The sequence below is a fragment of the Curcuma longa genome, chromosome 18 (assembly GCF_044706935.1).
Source record: "Curcuma longa cultivar G26 ecotype Majalengka, Jawa Barat chromosome 18, ITB_CL_G26_1.1, whole genome shotgun sequence".
Lineage (NCBI taxonomy): Eukaryota > Viridiplantae > Streptophyta > Magnoliopsida > Zingiberales > Zingiberaceae > Curcuma > Curcuma longa.
In genome coordinates, this window is record NC_133878.1 from 3,508,977 (window position 1) to 3,525,085 (window position 16,109).

Consider the following 16,109-nt stretch of genomic DNA (forward strand, 5'->3'; position numbering starts at 1 on the left):
TTACTTTGATTTCCATTTTCAGTACCGTGCCACTGGTAGAGGTTTTGTTGTTCTCCATATCAAGTTTGCAGAGAACTATAGGCTTTACTCTCGCAGCCATTTTGTTAAGGGGTTTGTAATCTTCCTTATCAAAGTTTAAGTTGATCGTCAACTGAAGTTTTCTAACACCTCATCCTTCTATGCAGATTAGAAGTTGTTCTTTTGTTAATAATATTGCTTGCATATGGTTACAATAATGGTGGAGCTGTTTCATACATCCTAATCTCTGTTAGCAGTTGGATCATGGCATTATCTTGGCTTTTTGCTCCATATTTGTTTAATCCATGTGGTTTTGAGTGGCAGAAGTGAGCATCATTTCGTTATCTTAATATCTTGTTAGAATCTTGAGAATTCCCACTTTTATTTCAACATAGGTGTGCTTCAAAGAAATGGAGTTTAAGTTTCTATTTGCTATTGTTCAGAACGGTGGAGGATTTCCGAGATTGGACAGATTGGCTGTTTTACCGAGGTGGAATTGGAGTAAAGGGAGAGGAAAGCTGGGAAGCTTGGTGGGATGAGGAACTGGTATGCTTGCTGTCCTGGGTTATGCAGACCTTATTGATTCAGATGCCTTTTCTTCTGTAACTTTTGAATATAAGTTAGTGCTTGATGAATGATCATAAAGTTTAAAATGCATGAGAAATCTCTGTACTTTCTGTGTTAGGTCAAACTTAGTATGGTCTCTTTCTGATTCAAATCTTGGTTTGGAATAGTACAAGCATGTATTAAATAACATATCTGTACATATCTTCACAATCTAAAAAAATAATTAAAAAAAATTATGCCTTGACTAATATGAATGGTGCATATGGTATTTGTCATATGCGAGAGTGATTTTTACAACCCAGGAAAACTCAATTTCCCATGTCGGATTTGATTGATGTGTCATAAATGTTGTGTAACGGTCCTTACTGTTAGGTTAAATTCAATTTTATTTGAAAATTGAAATGCTTTATGCACGCCAATGCCATGCAATGCAAGAAGCTTAGTATGACAATGACGAGGCAATGAGATAGAAGTGAAGAATTATCAAGAAAAATAACAAAAAAGATGTTGCTAATTATTAGTATTGAAGTATGCTTGATAGATTATAAATGCAATTTGATACTTGCAATGCTACTCTACACATCATGATCCTACTTGGACCAGTACACTTTGTAGGAATTTCTTTGGGCTGTATTCACGTAGGACGATATGGGTGTGAATGTAAGTTCCAACATGGTCGTATAAGATTTTTTATGCTATAAATCGATATTAGTATTGGACATGGGTTAAGTGAGGGTAAATGAATAGGTACTGAGGGGGGTATGAAGAGTCTACGTGTCATTAGTTGAGATAACATAATCCAAATCTTTTTGGAAGAGGATAAAGGACAAAAAATTATTTAAACTTTTGAAAAATATATATTGGGTCTGCAACTCTTCCCGTCTCCTGTAAAATTGATATCTTTATAAAATAAACCAAGTTGGTGAACAAGTGTTCCTACAAATTTGGTCCTTAGTGGACTGCTTCTATGACAATCAATAACAACAATTAAGTGTTATTCTACTAGGTTTATTCTACTAAGTTGGGCCGGCTAATCTTCTATAACAACCAAAACATCAAAATATGATCAAGACTAAATTAATTCATAATTCTTCTTATTAAAACATGGAGATGACACTTGTAGCTGATGTGATGGAGAAGTATGTAATATTACTCCTCTCTTTGAAAAGTGTGCTTGTTCTTATGTGCTAATTTGGGAAACAGTTTGTTGAACTTATGTGCGTGTAGAATATCACTCCTTGCTAGTGCAAAATGTTTTAGCCTAAGTTTTAGACATAATTAAACTCTGATAATGTTAGAGCATATAGAACACAATAGCTGCCCTTGATGAGATATTACAAGTACCATGTGAAAATCCTAATAATTAACTTGAAGGTTAAAAACTTCAGAACGTGAACACAAAATACATAGTAGGGGTAACAATGTTGTACACGCTTGCTTATCTCATAAAAAGAGTTTAAAGAGTAGTAGTAATCAAACTTATCATCATTATCAATATCCTAATTCATCTCTAATTGTATATTAGAAGGGGAGCCTTGGTACAACGGTAAAGTTGTCATATGACCTAGAGGTTACGGATTCGAGTTTCGGAAATAACCTTTTGTAAAACAAGATAAGATTGTATATACAATATACCTTTTCCTGGGATTCCTGCATTGGCGGGGATTTCTTGCACTGGGTTGTCATATCTCTAATTGTATATTAGATAATGATCAAAGTTCCTGTAAGTGGTTATCATTTTAAGTTTGCATTATTCTTACCCGATCAGCTCCATTAATTAAACACTTTAATCGCTATTATATGTAATCTTGACATTTAAATTCTCAAGGTTTTCACTTTCTGGCAATATAAATTCATTCATTTCTTATCACAATTTATTTATTTTTAGTTATTGTGATCATATATGGTATTTCACAAAAGAATTCTTAATCAAATATTACAAGAGGTAAACCCTTTTTATATGCAAAGTTAGGGTCTATTCTAAGAAATAATTAGAACTCTATTCTAGAAAATAAATTAAAATTCTATTCTAAGGACTAATTTGTATTTTATATAAAATACAAATTAAGATATCAAATTATCCCTAGCTATATTTACAATATTCTAACACTCCCCCTCAAGCTAGAGAATATAAATCATATGCACCCAGCTTGTTACATATGTAGTCAATTCGAGGATCTCTTAGTGACTTAGTAAATATATCTACTAGTTGATCATGTGAGTTAACAAAACTAGTTGATATTTCTCTAGATATGACTTTCTCTCTAACAAAGTGACTATCGACTTCAATATGCTTTGTCCTCTCATGAAAAACTAAATTCGAAGCGATATGCATAGCAGCTTAGTTGTCACATATAAGTGACATTTGTGCAACCTCTCTAAACCTTAGCTCCTGAAGCAACTGTTTGAGCCATATAAGTTCTTGACTGGCTATGACCATAGCTCGATACTCTACCTTTGCATTGGATCTTGCCACAACATTCTACTTTTTGCTTTTCCAAGAAACAAGGTTATCTCCGACAAATATATAAAACCCAAAAGTAGATCTCTTATCAGTGGGAGATCTTGCCCAATCTGCATCAGAATACCCTACGACTCGAGTATGTTTTTTGTCTTTGTACAAAAGATCCTTTCCTAGAGCGCCTCTGATATATCGAATAATGCGAGTCACAACATCCCAATGTTCCTTGCATGGAGAGTTGAGAAACTAACTTACTACACATTGTAAATGAGATATCCGGACGAGTAACAGTAAGGTGGCTTAGTCTTCCTACTAATCGTCTGTCTGTTCAGGATTTGGAAGAGACTCCCCCTGATTTGGCAGGAGTTTGACATTAGGATCCATGGGGTTGTTAATTGTCTGAGTTTAACATTTTTGTTTCTTCTAGAATATCAATTGCATACTTCCTTTGAGATATGATGATTTTATCTTTGGACTATGCTACTTTTATCCCCAAGAAATATTTGAGTTTGCCGAGAGATCTTTTATTTGGAAATGGTTGAAGTGAAATCCCGAAATGATCACTACCTGTGATGACAATATCATCGACATAAACCACTAAGTAGATGCAACCAGTAGATGAGTGGCGATAAAAGATAGAATGGTCAGCCTTGCTCCGAGTCATGTCAAACTGTTGAATTACAGTATTAAATCTACCGAACCATGCTCTGGGTGACTGCTTGAGGCTATATAAAGATTTCCTCAGGCGACATACAAGACCAGAAGACTCCCCCTGAGCAACAAAACACGGAGGTTGCACTAAGTAAACTTCCTCGAGTAAGTCACTATGTAAGCATTTTTTATCTCCAACTGATAAAGAGGCCAATGCAGAATCACAACAATGGACAGGTTAGGTGCACAGAGCACATCTTGGCAACAGGAGAAAAAGTGTCCCCATAATCCAATTTGAAGATCTGACTATAGCCTTTAGCAACGAGGCGAGCCTTAAGCCGCTCAACCTTTCCGTCTGGACTAACTTTCACCGTATATACCCATCGACAACCAACAACTGACTTCCCTGGTGGTAGAGGAACGAGGTCCCAAGTCTCACTGCTCTGTAAGACACATATTTCGTCGAGCGTAGTCTGTTTCCATCTTGGATGGGCAAAGACATCACCTGCAGTTTTCGGAAGAGAAATAGACGACAAGGAGGAAAGACAAGAATAATAGGAAGGAAAAATATGATAACTCAAAGAAACATAATGAGAAGAAGGATTACGAGTGGAACATATACTTTCTGAAGTGCAATGGGAATATCAGACTCAATAGATGGGACCGAAGGAAGAGGCGAAGGACTTGACTCCAAAGATGTGTCCATGGCAGTGTCAGTGTTGGGCAGCGGCAAAGCAGGACGAGGACGATGCTGATAAACCAGCAATGGAGGAGGAGATGGGGCTGGAGATGATAGAGACTCCTCCGGAGAATAAAAGATAGTCACTGGCGCAGATGTAGAAGGAGAAAACTCAGACGAAGATTATTAGGCCCAAAAACTAGAACCAAATCAAAGAACGTAGCATCAATAGAGATGAAGTACCGACGGAGAGTAGAGGAGTAACATTTATACCCTTTCTAAGATCGTGGGTACCCAAAGAACACACATTTATGAGACCGGGGAGAGAATTTGTCAATGCCAGGATCAAGAGCATGAACAAAACATATAGAACCAAAGACCCTAGGTAGTAAAGGATGAAGAGATTGATGAAGATGTACATGATAAGGTATTTGACCCTGTAGAGTGGAGGAAGACATGCGATTAATGAGATAACACGCAGTAAGTACAACATCACTCTAAAACCGATGAGGAATATGAGAGTGAAGAAGAAGAGTCCGGGTGGTCTCGCGAAGATGACGATTTTTGGTTTTGTAACTCCATTCTGTTGGGGGTATGAGGGCAAGATGTCCGATGCAACACACAATGAGACGCCAAGAAGGTCCAAAACGGAGTAGATAGATACTCACGTGCATTATCATTTTGCAAGGTTCGAAGAGAAATACCAAATTGAGTTTTGATTTCATGGAAAAAAGATTAGAAAATAGAAAATAATTTCGAACGATCCTTCATCAGATATAATCAAGTACAATGAAAAAAATCGTCTATAAAGGTAACAAAATATCGTGATCCCAATGTAGAAGAAACACGACTCGGACCCCAAACATCGAAATGAACCAAAGCAAAAGGGGCATAGCCTGACTCACAGTGCGAGAAGAAAAAGAACTACAAATATGCTTTTCTGATTGGCATGACTTACAAGACAAAGACTCTAAGTGAGAAAGACTAGGATGTAATTATTTCAACTTATTAAGACCAAGATGTCCCAACTGAGCATGAATAAGAAGTGGAAATGTTGTCGCCAAATCAACAAGAAAGGGCTGGTGAAGCCGATATAGGCTATGAGACTCACATCCGAAGCCAACCATCCTCTTCGTACTCCGGTCCTGTAAGGAAACAGAAGTTTTAGTAAACGAGATGACACAATCAAGAGACTGAGTAAGCTGACTTATTGATAATAAATTAAAGGGAGCTTCGGGAACTTAAAGAACATTATGAATAGAAAGAGATGAAGAAGAATGAATAATACCAACACCCTGGAACTGAGTTTGAGAACCATTTGCCATGGTGACAAAAGGTAAATAACCGGAAGTAGAGAGAGAAGGAAAAAGAGATCTATTACCAGTGATATAATCGGTGGCTCTAGAATCAAGAACCCAAGGACCCAAAGAGCGAGATATGCCAGCAAAGGAATTACCAGCGTGTGCAGCGACAACAGGGGAATTAGAAGTCTGTCGATCTTTATACCATTTCAGAAAGTCGTTATAGAAAGGCGGTGGGGGCGGATCTGGTGGCAACTGTGAAGTGGAAGCTAAAGAAGCGACATAACTCTCGACGATCTGAGCAACATGAGGAGGTCGACCATGTAGACTCCAACATTTATCAATCATGTGTCCTGGTCGGTAGCAATGATCACACCAAGGACGTCCTTTGTCACCCTTACGAGGTGGAGGTCTGTTGTTGTTTCGAGAGACCAAAGCTGATAAGTCAACAGGAATAGGAGGCAACATCAAGACTTTGGTAGGGACACGAAGGAGAGTCGCCCAAGTACTGTCTATGATAGCTTCTATGGGGCTGCCTAGGATATGATCACGAATATGAGAATAATCTATGGGCAGACCATATAAAACCAGAGGCAAAATATTTCTTTTGATTTTCAAGCTCTGCAACTGGAGTGCTCGCAGGTGGAAGCAGTTCATTGAAGTTACACAGAAGCTAGAGATCGAGCCCAGATAAGTTGATCACACCAGAACTCTGGACGATTTGAGCAGCACGAGGAGGTCGACCATGTAGACTCCAACATTTATCAATTATGTGTCTTGGTCGATGACAATGATCACATCAAGGACGTCTTTTGTCACCCTTACAAGGTAGAAGTCTTTTGTTGTTTCGAGAGACCAAAGCTGATGAGTCAACAGGAACGAAAGGCGAAAACGTCAAGACTTTGGCATGGACACGAAGGAGAGTCGCTTAGGTACTGTCCATAGTAGCTTCTATGAGGTTGCCCAGAATATGATCATGAACATGAGAATAATCTGTGGGTAGACCATATAAAGTCAGAGACATAAAAAATTTCTTTCGATTTTCAAGCTCTACAACAGAAGTGGTCGCAGGTGGAAGCAGTTCATTGAAGTTACATAGAAGGCTAGAGATTGAACCCAAATAAGTTGACATAGAATCCTTAATCTGATGGACACTGAGGATGGTCATGAGATCTTCACAAACTTGATAGTCGTCGAGAGATATTTGTAAAGAGTTGTTGAGCCTGTGTCCAAACAGCTTTACAAGTCTTGTGAGTGCAGAAGACATCTCTAAGAGATGGATGGATGGTGATTCGGATAATACAACAGAACTGAACGTCAACCTTTTTCCACATAGGACAATCGATGACTTGAATATCCTCTTCGGTTTGAGTGAGATGTGTCTCATAATCCTGTTCAACAAGCCAAAGTTCAATGTGAGAGTTCCAAGAGGAGTAGTTTTTACCATCTAACAGCTCGGAAAAGAGCGGTGCAGTGATGTGGTTGGTAATGATTGAAATATCCGGCTTCGGAGTGTCGGAGGTAGCCATGAAGAGAGAAGAGAGCAAAGCTCGATCGGCGGCATCAGGAATAGATGCTGGAGGAGAACACGCTGCGGAGAATAGGTACGTGGGGAAAGACGACACTGAGGAGCAGTGGTGGAAGGCGACGTTGAGGAGTCGCGACGTACGCCGCCTCTCTTCTTGGTGCTTGATGATTTAGGATTTTTATGATTTTAATCGATTCAATTTTGGGCTTTTATATGAAAATAAATTATGAAATGGATCGATTTGATCTTAATTGTCCTATATTGCATAATCTGAGGTTTGATTCTAATTTTCATGATTTTATGGCAATTTTTGGCATTAATTTGATTTTTATTGATTTTAGGGTTAAATCGGATCCGACTCGAGCTCAACCGCGGTCAAATCAAGTCAAATTTGTCAAACCAATTGCGCCAACACGGAGGAAATGACTTAGATCGAGCTTGGTCAAAATTTTACAATTTTTTGGAAGCCCTAAGCTGCCCTAAACCTCAGATCAAGTCTGCACCGTTGGATTTAAAATCAAGGGCCCAGATCTGTTGATTAATTGAAGTATAAAATCGGAACTTAAGGATGTGAACAGTGTCTGGCCGCACTGTTCATCGTCCCCCGCGTTTCCTCCTCTGTTGAGGAGCGTACCTCCACGGCCATTCCCATCCCGAAATTCCGATTGCATTGCGTTCTTCGGTTCCTGAGGAGTCCTAAGTTGGTTCTTTGGGCGAATTCCGGCGGCTGGAAGGGCACGCCGGCGGGGGTTCTTCCGGCGTCGCCACCCCTGTTCCTTTGATTTCCGGTGAGCTGCTGCGTCTTTTGACACCGTGCGTCGACGAGGGGTTCTCGGAAGATCGCGCGACACGTCCAAGGCTTCAGAAGGACCATCAGAGCAAGGAGGAAACAGGAATCCCAGTTGTGCAGCTAAAATTTCATCGCGCAGATTCTGTTCGCGCCACAGAGGGTTTCTTGGCGTTTTTCAGGGCTCGGCTGCGAGTAACAAGACCATCAACCACCTTTAAGATTCTAAAGGAATTGTTGAAGCCAACATTGTGGAGTTCAACGGTTTGTTTGACACCAAATCGAAGGAGCAAGGGAAGAAGAATTAGGGATGTTTCTGATTTTGTTGTTTCTGCTCATTTCAGTTCTGCAATTGAGTTAATCAGTTTTTAACATTGTGAATTTGAAATTGTTTGCTTGAATCATTGGATTTGTAGTTAAACTTGATGATTTGAATTGGTTTTGAGTTCTAGTTTTAGCTAGCATCCATTCGGGTAGTGATAGTGTCGGTTTCTGATAACTTAGGCCACCAACAATCCACTGTTCCGTATCAGGAATAGATGGTATTTGTTCATTAGGTTTAATTTGTGTTGGTAGATTGTAGTGAATAGCTAGAGTGTAACTTTGCTTTGATTTTTGCAAGTTATATTAGTTTCTTTAAACTCAATTCATTGTCTTAGTTTAACTTTTGAATTTTATTGCCTAGCTAGATTAGGAATTGATTGCATTTCATTTTTGTTATTGCATTTTGCGTTTGCATTTCATCTTAAAAACCCCAAACCCCCATTTTCATAGAAAACCCAAAAATACGACACGATAAGCTCAATTCATTCAATTTTCTACTAGTCCTTGGAAAAATACGACTCGAGGCCCCTATACTTCGTTTATTTTGTATTCGTTGTGGGTTTTCGATAAAATTTATAAATTCTAATTTGAAGCCCTATCGTGACACTCCATTTAGGGCTTTTCAGTGCTTGCGAGGATAGGATACTAGACGGTGAATCTCCAAGAAAGTGTCGGCTTCGCTCAGGTTGATCGCGACCAGAGGTGGGCGGTGCTTCCTTAGGCGGCGACGACAAAGGGTTTTGACGCGTGAGGAAGACGTCGAAGAGAAGAGTCACGCGATGAGGAAAGGTGGCGCCTACACTAGGGCTGTGGGAAAGAGAAATAGGTTTTTTTTTACGGAATTACGGTTGTTCTCTAACCTCCCTCTAATACCATATTATTTCACAAAAGAATTCTTAATCAAATATTACATAAGGTAAGTCCTATTTATATGCAAAGTTAGAGTCTATTCTAAGAAATAATTAGGACTCTATTCTAGCAAATAAATCAAGATTCTATTCTAAGGACTAATTTGTATTTTAGGTAAAATATAAATTAAGATACCAAATTATCCCTAACTATATTTACGATATTTTAACAATATGTTTTGTTATAACTAGTAATCCACATGAATAAACCAAAGGTAGTGAACAATCAAATATAAGTCTAGGGTGCAACACAATTAAAGATGGATAGTAAGAGAGTAAATAATAATTTTTAAAAACTATACCTCCCATGTGTATCACCTGCATAAATAAACCATAAACAAGATTAAATCATGTGAAGGAGGGAAAGAATTCAATTTTAAATCTCTTGTTTAACCACAATATGTTCTATCAAATTTTCCCTGTTACATGATTAATCATCTAATTTATCCTCCCTCCTTTTAGAATATTACCATGATTATCTTATAACATAAATTTCACATATCTAGTCATGCACAAGCTAAATTTAAAGGAGCAAGTAAGAACACCCACCTCTAATCACAAATTTGCATCACCACCAATCCACCCAAGATAAATCTATGCTCTTCTAACAACTAAGAATTCAAGATTTGAATGAGAATGATTATTAATATTGCTTTTACACCATAAATCAAATTGAAACTCCATTGAAGATACTTACTAAGGATGCATTGAATAACAATTGGGCTATTAAACTTCAATTGTTGATGCCTACTAAGATCAACAAAAATCCCATTTGAAATAAAAAATAAGGAGTAACATTTAATTCTCTCATGATAAGCAAAGGCAAGACATAACCTTCATCAAAGGATGCTTTAATAGCTATTCCACAACTTACCATTGTTGGGATCGTGAGGTGATGGATATGTTGTAGGGGAGGGGTAAATAGAGTCTTTCTTGATTCGTTCGGTTCCTACAATACTTGTTTTGTGACAGAAAGATAAACAAATAACAACAAGCAAAAGGAAAACCAATCGACCAAACATGAGCTTTTTATGTGGTTTAGGACTCTTGCTCCACGACTTTGATCTGTAGGTGGATCACTTTCAGAAACCCTCTATCCTTCTCCTTCTCAATTAACTATCAAAGGTGGAGAAACCTCATAGGGCGCAAGGATTATAAGAAGAAATTACAAGTTAAAGCAAAGGTTTTGATAGGGTTTGTCCAACTCTATTTGGTTCTTTTATAGGCTTTGAAACCTCTTGTTGTAATATGGTTTGTGTCGTTGATCAAATCTGTACCATCAACCGACTATTTTGCTCGATCCGACTACTATTGAGCTTCATGAGTTCTTTTATGCTTTCTATCCTTTGCGTCAATTGACTAAAAATCTACCAACAGTTCAATTGATGTGCCACCAATCAACTATTGTCATTTGAGCAAAAATTTCTATTTGTTGGCTCCTAACATCAGTAGATTAGATTCACACTAGTCGACTGAACAAATTCTAAACTCTAAATTAATTTTGGAGTGGTTACTCTGTTCCATCAATCGATGAGGAACTTAACTTCAACCTATTTTAAGGTCAAGTCTGCTTATGTTAATTTCTACCCTCGCTCTGTGTGTACAGATCACTCAACTCTTATAGTTTACCAATGGAGTCCAACTATTCGCAATTTGACATTGCCCTTTAATCATCCTATTATGTTACTCAGTCCCTTGGATGCATAAGCCCTTAGCTCCTCCACTTATCATGCTTAACCTCTTCTCATATATATATAGCTGCCTTCATCTGCTATTGTCTTTGCTACTCTATGATGCTTCTCATCCTACGGTCTCTTGGTTGCCTGGTGCAACTTCTAATTCTTCGAACCTCGAGCCACTAAGCCTCCGACTTGATTGTGCCATGTCATTGCTCTAGAGTTAATCCAACACCACCTCAGGTCTTGCCCCATACCATCTCCAATCTCTATGGATCTTGATGCCACTGAGTATGTCATCTTGTCCATGACAAGTATATCCACATCATCACTCAACCTCGTCGACCATGAGCTCTCTAAGTTTCATGTGTGTTCTTACAAATCCATGCACACTCAAACACATATCAAATCTACATGCAAACCTAAGGTTGTAACAATGAAATCAAACACAAGATAGCATCATAGAGATGTAACTTGCCAATAGAAAAGGAAATCAACAATAAATCTCAATTGCACATTAGAAGGAAACAAGCCTTAGGGGGAAACAAATGTTTTGAATGCTTTGAAGGTTGGGTATGGTTCATAGTGATCGAAGGTATATCACCAACTGCACTTATCGAATAAAGAAAAAGGAAAGGATGGGATTTTGACATTGTTTGGGCCAACAATGGCCATGAGTGTAAGACCTCAAGTGCAAGATTGAGAGAGACTCTAGATGGGTGATGGGTGGGAAAGATAGCTTGTGCTCAAGCAGAAAGATAGCTTGTGCTCAAGCATGAAGGGTGGCGCAGCTAGAGTTGAGTTGTAGAGGTGCTTAGTGGAATTTTCACGAAGCTTGCAAAGACTATAGTCTCTAGTTGCAAGTCTCATGGTAACATGAGAGAGAAAAGAGAGTTTAACAACAACAACCAAGTCTTATCCCACTAGGTGAGGTGACTATATACATCTTTCTATGCCATTGGACTTTATCCGCTACTATATCATCATCTATACTTAAATAAATTTTATCTTGTTTTATTGTTGCTGACCAAGTCTTTTTTGGTCTTCCTTTTTCTTGTTTGATGTGTGTATTTATCATAGTTTTACATCGCCTAACTGGAGCATTTATCGGTTGTCTAAGTACATATTTGTACCATCTTAAACGTGTCTCTCGGAGTTTTTCCTTAATAGATGCAACTCCGACTTTCTTTCTAATGCTCTCATTTCTTATTCTGTCTATTCTCGTATATCCACATCCATTTTAACATTCTCATCTCTGCAATTTTCATCTTCTGTTCATATGCTCAAATCATAATCCAACATTCACTGTCATATAACATAGCAGGTCTAGCTGTCGTTTTGTAGAACTTCCCTTTAAATTTTAGAGGTACTTTACAATTACATAAAACACTCAAACGCTCTCTATTTCAACCATTCTGTTTGTATTTTAAAGGTACTTTACATTAGTTATTCTATAAATGTCTCTTTTCTCTTCTTCTGTATCTAATTTTTTATATAACCATTCAAAAGTTTATTCTTAGTTTCATTCACTGATTTCTTAGTTTCTTTCTTGGCTCTTTCTTATGTTTTCCTTGTTCTTATAAATATATAATTCCTTATAGGCTATTCATTTTTTTCTTCATTTCTCTTGTACTTTCTTATTTCATCATCAAGATTCTTTATTTGATGGTGCATGCTTTTTTGACTCACCGTTGGTTATTATTTTCAACTTTGATACCATTTTATCCTATGTCATATTAGAGTCATTGTATATTTTATCTAATACTTGTACTCCTACCTTCTCCTTAAGTATATGTTGTTTTTCATCCTTTAACATTCACCACTTATTTTTAGGAGTCGTGTATAATTTTCTTCTATTGATATGTTGTAATTCACTACTTGAGGTGTTTATTCAACACTATTAACCTATGTTGGGTAGTTAAGCTTTCTCCAGGATTGACCTTGTAATTTTTACAAATCTTTTTATCCCTCTTTTTAACCATAAGAAAGTTAATTTGTGATTTATTTTTCCACTGTTGAATGTGACCAAATGTCTTTTTCTTAAAAAACGTATTAGCTAGTATAATGTTACGTTTTTCATTTCTTGTTCTAAACCCATAACCCCATACACCCTCTCGTATTCCTCATTTTTCATTCCGACATGTCCATTTAAATCACCTCCTATTAAAATCATTTCATTTGGCGGAATGTTTTGTAATATTTCATCTAGGTTGTTTTAAAATTTTAATTTGGTATCTTTATCTGATCCTGCTTGAGGTGAATATATGCTAATTACATTCATAGTTTCTTTCTCCACTATTATCTTGATAGCTATACTTTATGCCCTTTCTAACTACTACAACTTCATCCTTTAACAATAATCTTACTAACTCCATTTCTTGTTTTACTTTTTCCTGTGCATCATAATTTAAAATTCAAGTTCTCTATCATTTTTGCCCTCTCGCCTACCCATTTATCTCTTGTACACATAAAATACTAATTCTTCTTCTAATCATCGTATCTGCTACCTCTATTGCTTTGCCAGCGAGGGTTCTTATGTTCCAGTTCTAAATCTTAGACTATTAGTTTTATTATAATATTTATTCTTATCCAATTTATGGTGAGAGAACTTTTGTCTATTTAATACTATGCCCAAATTTTCATGGAGATGTAGTGGTCCTTGCCGATATATTATAGTCGGATCCTGCAACACGAACTCTTGTATATTTATTACTGCACTCGAGTTCGGAATGTAACGGTTCTTGTTGAGAGGTTACAGTCGAACCTTGCAACGCGTTCCTTCCGGAGAATAACCTAGTATTAGCACAATAGTTTAATGGATTCATTCATTGAATATTTGTCTTAGTTTGACGTATATTGACAACTTAATGCAACCCTCCTCCTTTATTCCGACTTGGGATCGGTCATGATCGGTTTAATTCATCATGGGCAGAGTTTGCAATTTGAGATGAGATATACGTGATTGAAGAGGAAGTGGACAGCAGTTTGAATTTATAGGGGAGAGAAAATGAATAATAATAAAAGAAATAGCAATATGGTTTATTTAATCATAGTTTAAACTCAATCATATTTCCCAACTTCAAATCCAATTCGACCCAGCTCAAAATGACTATATTCCTAATCACAATCTCTAAAAGCTACTCCAAATTAAATTGAATGTTCAAGATTGTTTGTTAAGTATCTTATCGAGCTCAGGTCAAGGACAAACTTTTTATCAAGCTCAACTAACATAGTTGTTATCCTTATAAATTGGATTAAACATTTTTCTATCCATCAAACTTATTTTTTTAATTTTTAACATATTATGAATAATTTAAAGATTATTAGAATTTATAAATTACTACATTTTTATTGATTTGAATAAAAATTGAGAAATAATTTTATACTTAAATGTTACAAAAGTTAATAAATAATTTTATTTATAAATTGTTCATTAACTTTGTTCATGGGCATTAAAGAACTAAGCTTACTAGCAAGCTTGTTTATATATTTGTTATTATTGAATGAACATAAAGCTCAACTAACGGCTAAATTGGATTAAACATTTTTCTATCCATCTTATTTTTTTAATTTTTAACGCCAAAAATATAGCTAGTTCACTAACGTCCAGTTCATTTACAAAAGTTAATAAATAATTTTATTTATAAATTGCCTCATGGGCATTAAAGAATAAGCTTACTAGCCTTGTTTATATATTTGTTATTATTGAATGAACACTAGAAGTTTGGTCTCATTTACAAGCCTATAATAATGTGCTTGTCATAGACCCGATATTAACCCAACTAAACCAATCATGGAGACGGTAACAGTAACATTCAATCGGATAGATTAATCTTACAAACAATAATCCATACTACTTACCTCAACAAATCAATCAACCTTGCTATAGTATAACCCGATCCTAGCGTTCTTCTTCTTGCTTACTGCCGAAACAGATTACACTTGCTCTGATCAAAATTCAATTGATCTGCCAATCAATCCAAATAAGCCCATAAATCCAAATCACTAGATTAGAATCAAGAAGAAGCTTACCTTAATCAGTTTTAACAAAATCCTCCTTCTTCCCGATTCTTCTTCTTCAACAACCGAAGCCAAATCCAACAGATCAATCAGCTTTCCTTTTCCCTTCACGGAAGCAACCCAAAAATCCCACAATCAAATTACAACTCAACACAAATTCTAGAATCCAAGAGGAACCTAGATCTAAGCTCAACTTACCTTGAATCTGAACCCTAGATCCCGTCGTTCCCCTTCTCTAGCTTCTTCTTCTTCCTTCTCAGCCGATCCAACAGCGATCAAATCAGATCGGATCTCCTCCGCAAGCTGAGAAGAGGAAACACTAATCAAGAACTGAGGGGATTCAAAGGAAATTCGGGTTATTCACCAATAAAACCTCAAATCTCGCTCAATCCCCACTTACCGATCTTCCTCTTCTTCTCCTCTTAGTTTCGCCGTCGCTCAAAGCTGCCCCACGCCTCACACCTCCAAGCAAAGAAACGAAGCCAAGATGGAAACCTCTTGTCTCTGGTGGCCTCCTCTTGTCACCGGCACCGTCGGAGCTCAGCCGTGGACGCGCGATCGGAACGAAGAAGGAAGAACAGGGCGTCTCGCGGTGGAAACAGAGGAAATGGATCGCGGAATCGGGAAAGAGTCGCGAAGCTTAAAGGTTTCTTAACGGTTTCGGATCCAAGAACCCAATATCCTTTAACCCTATAACCCTAAAGGTTAATTGGGCCTTGTAAATGGTCTCTAATTCAGGTTTAATTGGTTAAATGGGTCCAGCCCATGATTTCCTAATTGGGTTAGGGAATTATTCCAAGTTAATCTCCTAAATTGCTTCATCAATTCCCTCTTTAAACCTTAATAATTATGGTAAATTTATTTGCAAATTACCCTTTAAGTTCCGGTATTTTACAGTGCTTCTTTGTGTGGTCAGTAAATAGACTAGCTAACTTTGATGAAATTCTATGTTGCAACAAGCTGCTATAAGGATCTTCAAGATGGTGAGATGACTTAGTCATGAAATTGTTAGGAAATTAGTATCTCTCTATGGCCTGGTTTAATCATGGTGTTTAATGTGTGACAATGTTTAAGTTAGTATACCTTTCAGTGCTAACATGTGAATCGGGGGTGTGCAGGATGTATACGATGTATACACTCACTGTAGGGAAGGATCTTGAAGCAAGCTTTGTTGATGGATTGAAAGATT

The 16,109-nt window shown here is 37.2% G+C and overlaps 1 protein-coding gene across 3 annotated transcripts in view; it reads left to right on the forward strand.

The window, feature by feature from the left end:
• The window catches only part of LOC141812319 (callose synthase 9-like), a 76,293-nt gene that overhangs the window by 44,392 nt on the left and 15,792 nt on the right, over positions 1–16,109 (forward strand). For all 3 annotated transcript variants that reach the window (XM_074700362.1, XM_074700363.1, XM_074700364.1), the window contains 3 exons: positions 23–111; positions 186–344; positions 462–564. In XM_074700362.1, the coding sequence (XP_074556463.1) occupies positions 23–111; positions 186–344; positions 462–564 (351 nt within the window). The remainder of the gene's footprint in view (positions 1–22; positions 112–185; positions 345–461; positions 565–16,109) is intronic.